At 37.7% G+C, this 11,793-nt stretch overlaps 1 protein-coding gene across 1 annotated transcript in view; it reads left to right on the top strand.

Moving 5' to 3' along the window:
- Nucleotides 1-11,793, top strand: part of LOC118826037 — a 22,983-nt gene that overhangs the window by 2,599 nt on the left and 8,591 nt on the right. Inside the window, exons 2-7 of the mRNA XM_036596929.1 lie at nucleotides 4-82; nucleotides 1,670-1,889; nucleotides 2,031-2,230; nucleotides 5,321-5,593; nucleotides 6,336-6,442; nucleotides 8,827-8,925. Of these exons, the coding sequence (XP_036452822.1) occupies nucleotides 4-82; nucleotides 1,670-1,889; nucleotides 2,031-2,230; nucleotides 5,321-5,593; nucleotides 6,336-6,442; nucleotides 8,827-8,925 (978 nt within the window). The remainder of the gene's footprint in view (nucleotides 1-3; nucleotides 83-1,669; nucleotides 1,890-2,030; nucleotides 2,231-5,320; nucleotides 5,594-6,335; nucleotides 6,443-8,826; nucleotides 8,926-11,793) is intronic.

Here is an 11,793-nt window from a genome sequence, read left to right as displayed (position 1 = left end):
CAGAGGAGACTTATCCAGGAAGTGACCCAGCAGCTGGTAACATCACACTCCGACTGACAAAAACACCACAAAATCCTCAAAGGTGAGTAAAACGTAATGCATTTGAGTCATTTTTGTTTGCTTGGCTTGGTAAATTATTTTTTTATGGTAGTAAAAAAGAGACAGACAAAACAATGTGCATTAACTATAGTGGTGTAGACACCATTTAAGACAAGATAAGATAATCCTTTCTTAGTCCCATAACAGGGAAATTCTCAGTGTTACAGCTGCAAAGGGAGCGCAAGACACTCAAGAAAAGAAAAAGAAGTAACAAGAAGAGAATTAACAAGCAAGTAATTAACCCTGTTAATTACTTTACCAGGTTTTTACAGTTTGTTCCTTTACTTACTTTACTTGTTACTTTATAGACAATATAATACTAAAGGTAAAAAAATAAGATAACAATAACTCTATTATAAATAAATGAAAGCTAAAATATTTACACTGTAAGGATATTTTACGCTAATTGCATATAGAGTATTGCACTTGAGGTACTGATTTATATTACACATGGGATGGTGAGGAGTTAACAATATAAACATTATAAATAGAAAAGCAAAAATCTTTACACTATAGAGATATTTTAAAAATATTGCACATGGAGTGTTGATTATATTGCACACAGGAAATGGTGATGAATTCCACAGTTTATGTTCTCTAGGTGTGTGAGGTCTAATGGGGGGTGGAGGAGGTTCTACTGTGAGCAGTGCAGGTTGTACAGTCTAACAGCAGCAGGCAGGAAGGACCTGTGATAGCCCTCCTTCACACCCTTGGGGTGAAGAAGCTGGTCACTGAAGGAGCTGCCCAGTGCTGCCAGAGTCTCATGTATGGGGTGGGAGCTGTTCTCCAGCAAGGATGCTAGTCTGGCTAACATCTTCCTGTCTCCCACCGACTGCACTGGGTCTAGGGGGCTTACCAGGACAGAGCTGGCCCTCTTCATGAGTCTGTCAGGTCTCTTCCTGTCCGAAGTTGAGATGCTGCTATCTCAGCAGACCACTCCATAAAAGATGGCTGATACCACAACGGTGTCGAAGAAAGTCCTAAGGAGTGCTCCCTGCACTCCAAATGACCTCAGTCTCCTAAGCAGGTAGAATCTGCTCTGGCCTTTCCTATACAGTGCACTAATGATATCTGACTAGTCCAGTCTATTGTTGAGATGAAAACCCAGGTACTTAAGAGTCCACTCTCTCAATGTCCGTTCACTGGACGGTCACTGGTGGAAGGAGGTGTCTGCGCCTGCAGAAATCCACCATCATCTCCTTGGTCTTCCCCGCATTGACAAGGAGGTGGTTCCACAGAAACCAGCCCACAAAGTCCTGGGTCAGTTCTCTGTACTCTCTGCCATCCTCATCTGTAATGAGTCTGCAGTGTACAGGGTGAAGAGGAACAGTGCCAGGACTGTTTCCTGCGGGGCCCCCATGCTACTGACCACCATTTACAACACACAGTCTCATACTCTCACATACTGTGGTCGGTTGGTGAGATAGTCCAGAATCCAGGTGATAGGTGGTGGTCCACTCCTGTGTTCTCCAGCTTGTCTCTCGGGAGCTATGTACAAGATGTATTCCACAGTTGTGGTACATTTACCCCATTTACCACCTTTGATATGATTTAATTATTGCTTTTACAGAGAAAGAGGAATATGGGATAAAGTGACAAGTAGGATTAAGGGTGAAACCACCCCACAAAGAGGTCACTTTGATATTGCACGCCCTGATGGCTCAACACAAGCAGTGAATTCAGAAAATCAGAACTGCCTTTTTCATGCTGTCATCCAAGCAACAACTAAGGCCCCCGACCATGTTGTGAAAGAAAAGGCTAAAGAACTCCGAAGCAGAGTCAGTGAGGAGGTGAGTGATAATTTATAAGGTTCACATTAATATTGTATCAGTGACAATTAATATATTATTCATATTTTAATTGATAGAAATTTACTTATTCAATTTTGAATTTGTTAAAATGAGTTATTTCGATGGTGCTTTCTGTTACAGATCCGCTCAAAGCCAGCCAAATACGCTAATGCTGTGAAGATCCAGAACATGTTTAATCAAACAAGCAGCTGCAACAAATTTAAAATAGAAGGTGGACTGAGAAAAGGAGACGAGGAGAAGTACAAGAATTACATTAAAAACAAGAGGCCACAACAAATTATCAATGAATGCAAGTTAGGAAATGTTGGAGAATACAAACAGTAATTTCATCTATTATTATAACATATAACAGTAGTCAGCACACATCTCAAACCTACAGGTTTTATTCATACAAAATAATATTAAGAGTACTAGTGTGTGGTGTATCAGTTCATCTGATATACAGGCTGAAATTCTTTCGCAGGCATGAGTTTTGTCATAATCGTTAGACCAGAATGCTACAAATGCAGTGCGCACACAGAGCAAACCTTGTTAATGTTATCCTGTGTTGCTCAGTGTGTGAGTCAGGAATACTTCAGTCACGTTTCAAATGAAAATGAAAACGCAGCAGATCCTCAATCACCGTCTAGTCTAGTCTAGTCTAGTTTGAACTGAACCAATTCAATTCATTTTTTGAAACAGTAGACATAAAGGTCTTTTGGTGTTAGCTTTAGCCTGAAAAAAGACACCATAGCTCTCCTATGGCCTGAGGAGCTGCCTGACTTGGTCAGCTGTGTGCAACAAGCCATAGACCAGCTGGTACCAAAGCGTGAATGAGTGTAATATTCAGTGGCACTTTATTTTACAGTACCATAAGTATTTAATACGAAAACATGTAGTGCTTACAAGTAACGATCTGGAACATTGTTTGCATGCATGTAGTATGTGCCAGGTACTCTGGTACTTGGTGAGTACAAGTCCAGTATATAAGTATAGAGTAACTAATGTGAGAAATATACGGTTAATTAAGAAGCTACCTGGTAATGGTAAGTGCTACCAAACTGCTTCAGGAATTTTCCTTTGTGATGCCTATGTTTGAGTACAGTAGGTTACAGGTACAGGTTACAAAGGTGTAAAAACTGTACTCAGTACTCAGAAAATATATTTTTTTCCAGTACGGTAGTTTATTCCATATTAATTGATACATTTACTGGAAAGTTCTCTAACATACTGTATATAATTTTATGGATCTGATCAAGGTGAAAAGCAATGGTTAAAAAATAAGTGGTATCTATATTTTAGTGCAAAATATAGACAAATAAAATAAAAACAGCACATAGAATTAAGGTGAAAATGAATATGTATAATATTAATGCAAGCTAACCAGTGAAACAAGACTGTCAATACAGAGAATACATACATAATACATAAGAATGTAACAAAGAATGAAGCTACAAAATGTAGAACACAATTCTGTTCCCATCATATTACAGAGAACTTACCAGTACGTACCTGGTTGTGTGTTGGGTTAATTTTGACATTTGATGACGATAAGACAACAGGTAGTTGCTGTATAAAGAAGGTACTGTACTGGAAAAATGGCAATCTATTTTACTCTGTATTTCTCTATGACATTTGATTTTTATTTTAAAAGCCAATAGTGAAAAATGGAAAATGGGTCGATTCTCATTTTTGGTTCTGTTATTGTCAGTGCAAAAAAACAAGAAATAGCTTTGTTTTACAGTTTCGCAGACTAATCTTGAAATCAAATAATAAACAAGGAACAACAGAATAAAGGGTTGATTTTACTAATATATATTAACCGAAAATAAACAAGCAGAGTGCACCTATGGTCGCAGGAGCTCAGAAATCAGGCGGTTGTGGTTAAAAAATGCTGACAGGAAACATCAAGTATGGGCATTGAGAAGGTCAGCCTAGACCTGGCACTGTGGAAGTCTACATAATGTGTTGGTTGACTTTATTCTATTAGCAAAAACTGTGCCAATATGGGAAAGTGACTCTCCTACATGATTCCCGCCATATGCGCTGTTCTGTGTTCATTCTGTGTTTAGTTAGTTGGGTTAAGTGTCCATCATGAAGCAGAGGTGACCTTCTCTGCTAACGAGCTGCTCTGTTTGTGCCTTTTCTGCTGGTGTAAATAAAGAGCACTTCTCGGAGCAGAATCACGGCCCCTTCAGTGTCTCTTTCTTCACCAAGACACTACAATACTGATCGTTATGATTGGAAGACAGAATGTAATTGAATGTCCATATGCCTGCCTGACGGCGTGCATACATGGGGGCACAACATCAACGATACTTCTTGAACTTGAGCGCATCAGCAGCTGATCTGGGGAGCAGGAAGCCCCCATCAAATGGTACTAGTTCAGTTACTTCCTCATATCATTTCTTTTTTATATAGTTTGTACATGCCAAGCCCCTATACAAAAACTAATATAGCCAACCAATACACCAGACCCACAGGCCTGATTTCTGTGATTTCTGAGCTTCCATACTTGCGCTCTGCATGGTTATTTCTGTGTATGATGGGAAATCTGAAATTTGGATCAGTAAAATATGACCCTTTATTCCATTGTTGTTTGTTTGTTATTTGGTTGTATAATTAGTTTGTGAAACTGTAAAACAAAACTATTTCTTCATTTGTCTACTGTGAACGGACATTGAGAGAGTGGACTCTTATAAGTACCTGGGTTTTCATCTCAACAATAGACTGGACTGGTCAGAACCAGAATGAGAATCGACCCATTTGCCGTTCTTCAAAACTGGTTTTTAAAATGAAAATTAAATAAACAAAAGGTACATGGACCTATATTTGCAATTAAAGTGATAGGAAAACTTTTTATTTGAATCAGTAAAAGACGATTCCATTTTTCAAATGGACAGAAGGTACATGGACCATTTCTCTAGATATTTTTCAGTTTTGGTTTTTACTATTCTATGCAACGAAATATTAGATTTATTATAATATTATAAATATTAGCATTTACAATAATACACCTTTATATATATATATATATATATATATATATGTATATATATATGTATGTAATTTTATAATATATATATATATTTTAGGCACCTTAATACATTATTTTAATCTTATTTTATCTTGGCAGTAAATGTCATTTTAGCTTGTAAAAACGTGGCGTATCATTAAAACAGATGCACATAAACATAGATACAGTAAAAGTAACAATAATTTTGTATTTTGAAAAAAAAATTGTCGTTAGTTTGACATACAAAATTTGTCACTTACAGACCAGAGAAATAGAGATTGCCTTAAAACTTTCACACAGTACTGTACTGAAATTGTCAGAAACTTTAATTACAACATGATGTTCTTTTTTCATACTCATTAAGAGTAATGAATATTAACAGGATTTTGGTTTGTTTGTTTTCTTTATTGTAAAGACTTACAAATAAGAAGAAGCCCACCCCAGGTATGGTTGAGGCAGACCACATTCCACCAAAGAAAGTCTTGAGCGATGTCCATAAATGGATTGATAATAATAAGGAACCAAAAAGGGTCAAATTACTGAAAGAAAAGAACAAGGATTTCTGTGAGCAGGTCATGAAGATGGAGAATGACCTGACTGGAAACATGCAGATCTGCATGAACACACTGTATTATGACCACAGACGTGTGCTGACCACCGGCAGCTCTGGGGAGAGCACAGCATGCAGGTGTGCACTCAACACATGCTGAATCAGTCATCACTATCAATAATAACTATGCATACTAACAAGTCTCAAAAGTATTGGTATAATTGGTAACATTACAGAGCTGCAACAAATGATTTGGTGAAATTAAAAGGGATTTTCTCCGTAATTCAGTGTTAGATGTAAACAGAGTGATTCAGTGTGATTTGGAGTGAAATGGCTCAGATGTTTTTACCGTGGTGGTCATAGGAACCAGGGGTCACCATGACCACAACACAACGAGTCTTCTGAGTTTTATATGGAATGTTGATGATGGTAAAATAGTGTAAAATCTAAAATAATATGCTTTCTTTGGAGACTATTTTGCCTCACAGCACCCTGCATGTACCTGCACTGTCAATGGATTCTAGTAATACGTTTTAAGCCAAAACGTTATTGTAAAACTATGGCAAAACAACATCTCAGTCATCAGGCAGTGAATTCATAACCATTTCATGTAATCACTTTCTGTGAGGTAGCTTTTAAAGGTGGACGTCTGGTTCCTATCAGTACCACTGTGAACAATTCTGACTTGGTAAGTTTCTCTAGAGCAGAGTGATTCACACCAAACCACTCTGAACGACTCCGTTTACTTCTTAACCAGTTAATTATGCATTTTAAATGTTTTTTAGAATTACGATTTTTTTTAAAATTACCATTTAAAGCTACTAGTACTGAGCTTCTGTTGACCAGAGCAATAAGCTTGTCTTCTGTTTATGTTCCTCAGAGATTTGCTGGTGAAAACCTTTCAAAAAGGAGATGTACCGAAAGGACTGAAGCTCTCATTAATGATGGCACACCCACAATTTTCAGACAACTTCAGAAAGGAGCTAGGTAAGCTACTATTGGTTTAAATCATGTATATATAATGTTAAATCTTGTACATATAAATAAATTGATTTTTAAAACCCACACAGGACCTATTTCAAATAAAACTTAATGCTTAATGTGAAAAATGGATCGATATACCAATCCACTAAAGTGTAGGTTAGAAAGACATACAGCAATATAAAAATCATACTGTACAAACATTCTTTTCAAGATACACCATGAAGCATACAGTGCAACACTAATGCAAACCCCAGGTTAGCTACCTACTTGTATCCTTTCAGACTGCATATTAGCCTGCTAAATTAAACACAGCTGTAAAATTAGCAAGTGTTATTATGTAGACTAAATCTATTTGTTTTAATATCCCAAGTATATAATATTTTATTTTAATTCACGGTGTCATTGTACAATTAATAGCTATTCAATTTGCAAGCTTGCTAGCATGACGGATATAATACCTATTGCAGATTAAGGGCAAATTTGTGAGGCCAGTAAAGTGGAACTGGTTGTGGTGCTAGTGTTAGCTTAGCTAGCAGGCCAAAAGCTCAACAAACCACTGAACGGGTTTGATTTTGGCTAGGTTCAGCATCTGACATCTTTTGCATGTTAAGCAGGAGACAACTGTTGGGATTCTGTCCTTTACATTCTGATTGGCTACCTGCACATCCATGTGATGATTTAGGACAAACACACACACTAACAAAAACCCAAAAGTTATACAACAGTTAGTTATGCAAGCTGATTGGTTGAGCAGCATTCTAACTGTGCTGTTATTTCACCATAACATCATGGGTTTTTTGCACAAACACTGTATCACTCTGCTGAGATGATGTTGCTGAGCAACGACTTTGACAGCTGTAGGAGACGCTCAAGCCATTTGAACGTTTTTACTTCTTACTTTTCGCCAATTAGAATATGGATACCTTTAAGATTACATTTGACCGACAGCCGATTTGGTCACTCTGAAGATGAGACTACACTAAATTCCCAAACTGTCATCACCACTGAGCAGCTTTTCAGTCGGCAGCTGTGACAGAAGGACAGCTAAACAACCTGGAATCAGCCAGAAATGAACCTAATACCATTCGCCAAACTAAATGGACTGTAAGATGCTTTACAGACTGGCTGGAACAAAACAACATTAATACTGATCTGGCAAAAATTGACAAAACTGAGCTAATCTTGATATTACAGCAGTTTTATGGCTCAGTCTGTACTTCAAAAGGCGAGACTTACAGCAGACTGTGCAGTGAATGGACGGAGCTCGTTACTCTGACACAGCAACAAGCTTCTTGTTAAGGAACTATAATTTGGCGGAAGAAACTGCAATATATGAAACACTGTGTTCACGGCCCAGTTTATTTCTTACTTTATTTACTTAACTGTTGTATAAAAGCAATAGAACACTCGAGGTCGACCAAATCACAGCCGTGATGTTATTTCGTGCTAACACACTTATTTCGTTGACAACATTCCATGCCTTTTCCCCCTCCCGTTTCTCCAACATCCAAAATGTCCAAAATGCAAAAATTGTCCAAAATGCAAAAATTCTACAAAAATGATTGACCAAAACACCCAAGTCCGTCCTTAGCAGTGCTAGAAAAATAAACCAGCTGAACCTCTCCAGCTAGGACAGGCCTATCCCCAAGCTTTTTCAAGATCATGGAAGAATACTCCACTTATCTTAGATCTTCTTGCATATGCTTGTTCCTCTGGACAGCCAGTTTGTAAGTAGGCCTTAATTGGAAAAGTTGATGGCTTTTGTGCATTGATCCATGGAGTCCCCCCAAAAACACACCAAGCGTTCATATTTCTTGCACTGCTCTAAAAACACCACAGTGAAATAAATCTTTGCTGCCATATAGTTAAGTGTGTATTACTGATGCAAGTGCTGGTGTTAATAAGTGTTAATGAGCAAAGTCTCAAAGTAAAACTCAGCTCTCTGCACTGTTAGAAATAAAGGTACTACATAGGTACATTTTTTATTTATGAAGGTACAAACAATGTGAATGTACCTTAAAGGTACAACAGTGGTTTTAAGATCCAATTGTGAAGTTTTTTCAGGTGAAAAGTTCGTATTTGTACCTTTTCATAACCGAATGTTTTAAAACACAACAGTAAAATAAAAAGCCTGGAGACGAGACAGGGTGTGTGGAGTCAGTACAGCTTAGAAAATATCATTTCAGTGGATTATGGTACAGTTATGTTCCCTGACTAAAGGTACTGAGATGTACCCTTGAGCGTACCACCCCAGTGACAGGAGGGGAACTGACCCAGCAACCGTTTACTACCTTTATTTCTAAGAGTGTAGTCTTGGAAGTGTTAATGCTTTGTCCAGACTGCTTTTCTGATTTAACCCAAATTATTCTCATACTGTTGAATGGCAGGTATCCATCGTAAATTCAGGACCGCTAAATCTGGACTTACACAGGACAAAAGGAACCAATTCTACAAAGACGGCTTTACAAGGCTGGGTGAAACATACAGTAGCAAGAACTTTATTGACCAAAACCAAAAGACAGAGATGATGGACTGGATAAGAAATGGCAAATTTCTTACTGATCCATCTTTGAAAAAAGAAATTAAAGATGCTTATCGCTCCTATGACCATTAGTGATGTCTAAACAACTCGACTGCATGTCAAATGTGTTGGCATATATTTATGTTCACACTTGGTTTTTAAATCGTTTGCATTCAAACATTGATAATGTTTCTGCCGAACAAATATTGTATGAAACTCAAGCATTTTTGTAAATAACACTGCTAAACAGTTTGAGGAATGAAAATCAAACTAAACAAAAACAAAACAAAATTGGAATCTTCATTATTCTTAACTATTCACATTATGTTCTTATCAATTTGAAATTAATTTGTTTGAAATTAATCAGTTAATAACAATGGTAATACTTTCTATGAACACCACATCTACAAGAGTGTGTGAACACATTCATCCATCCATCATCTAAACTGCTTATCCTTCTGGGTCACGGTGGGGTGCTGGAGCCTATCCCAGCTCTCATTGGGCGGAAGGCAGGATACACCCTGGACAGGTCGCCAGTCCATCGCAGGGCAGACAGACAGACATACACATTCACACACACACACTCACACCTAGGGGCAATTTAGCATGTCCAATCAGCCTGACTGCATGTCTTTGGATTGTGGGAGGAAACCGGAGTACCCGGAGGAAACCCACGCAGACACAGGGAGAACAGGCAAACTCCACACAGAAATGACCCTGGTCGCCCGGCCGGGAATCAAACCCAGGCCATTCTTGCTGTGAGGCGACAGCGCTACCCACTGCGCCACCGTGCCGCCTGAACACATTCATAACATGCTGTAATTCTTTCATAAGACACTGTACACATGGCTATGAATGTTTATAAAAAGGCACTTAATAGCCATTTTTATGTACAACCCCATTTCCAAAAAAGTTGGGACGCTGTGCAGAATGTAAACAAAAACAAAATGCAATGATATGCAAATACTTTAACCAGTATATTTAATTGAAAGTGGTATAAAGACAACATATCAAATGTTGAAACTGAGAAATTGTTTTTTGAAAAAATATATGCCCATTTTGAATTTGAAGCCCCCAACATGTTCCAAAAAAGTTGGGATGGGGACAACTAAATGCTGGTAAAGTTGTGTAATGCTAAAAAATACACCTGGTGGTTAATTGGCAACAGGCCAGTAATATGATCGGGTATTAAAACAGATCCCAGAGAGGCTGAGTCTTTCAGAAGTAAAGATGAGGATGGGTCCACTACTCTGTGAAAGACTGCACGATCAAAAATGGTTGGTATAGTGTGGTGGATAACACGTCTGCCTTCTACACTGTAGACTGGGGTTCAAACCCCACCTTGGTAAACACCCTACACTATACCAATAAGAGTCCTTGGGCAAGACTCCTAACACTACCTTCGCCTACCTGTGTAAAATGATCAAACTGTAAGTCGCTCTGGATAAGAGCGTCTGCCAAATGCCGTAAATGTACAAGAATAACGTTTCTCAATTTAAATTAGCAAAAAACTTGAGCTTTTCATAATCTACAGTACATGATATCATTCAAACATTCAGAGAATCTGGAGAAACCTCTGTATGCAAGGGACAAGGCTGACATGGGTGACGTGCACATCTGTGAAGGCTCCATTAACGCTGAACGATATATACATGTTTTGGCAACATATGCTGCCATCCAGACGACATCTTAGGGGTAGGGTTAGGGTTTGATTATTTCAGCAAGACGATGCCAAACCACATTCTGCATGTATTACAACAGCATCGCTCTATATTAAAAGAGTCTGGGTGCTAAACTGACCTGCCTGCAGTCCAGATTTGTCACCCACTGATAACATTTGGCGCATTATGAAATGAAAAATATGACAAATGAGCCCCCAAACTGTCGGGCAGCTGAAATCCTGTATCAAACAAGAAGAGGAAAACATTTCACTTTCAAAACTACAGCTTTGTCTCCTCAGTTCCCAAACCCTTACAGATTGTTTTTAAAGGAAAATGTGATGCAGCACAATGGTAAACATGCCCCCATCCCATCTTTTTGGAACGTGTTGCTGGCATCAAATTAAAAATAGGCATATAATTTTCAAAAAACAACAAAATTTCTCAACATTTCAGCATTTGATAAGTTATCTTTGTAGTATTTTCCTTTGCAATATGGTTTACATGTTTGGCATATCATTGCATTCTATTTTTATTTACATTCTGCAACTTGTTGGGAAATGGGGTTGTATTATGAATTGTTAACGTAACACATTATAAGTAGTGTTCATAAAATGTTATATTGTCAGTGTAAAAGAAAGTCATGGCTTCTCCAATGCAGTATAACCTGCCAGAGCCATGTTATAATTATATTTTTCCAACTTATAAATTATAGTTTTCTGGAATGGAATAATAGCTTATAGTCAATTCTGATGTATCGTAACATATTTGCAAGTTTCAATTATAGTGACAGATTTAATATATTTGTTATTTTGGGTATAGATTTTTATTTATAGAAATAATGATTTTGTGATCCCTTTATAAGAACTTAATTAATATTTGTGAGCTCTAGATAAAATTAAGCATGTTTTAGACATTAATGTTTTTAATAAACTTTAGTTTTACATTACATCGCGGTAACCCAAACCCATCATTCCCTCCTCATGGGACCCCTTCTGAAGTTACACTCAAAATGAAGTTGCTGAGGAGTGAAGGCAGTGGAGTGTGATTACCACCAGTACAATAATGCTCATTTCTGTTAGCACCTCCATGGGATTTTTAATTGTTTTATTTTTTATTTGTAATGTTATCAATCTTGTCTGTCTCTACTAAACACTCCCTTTGTAAGATTGTGG

This window comes from Colossoma macropomum, unplaced genomic scaffold (assembly GCF_904425465.1).
Source record: "Colossoma macropomum unplaced genomic scaffold, Colossoma_macropomum, whole genome shotgun sequence".
In the NCBI taxonomy this organism is placed as follows: domain Eukaryota; kingdom Metazoa; phylum Chordata; class Actinopteri; order Characiformes; family Serrasalmidae; genus Colossoma; species Colossoma macropomum.
This window is presented reverse-complemented; position numbering and strand designations above follow the sequence as displayed.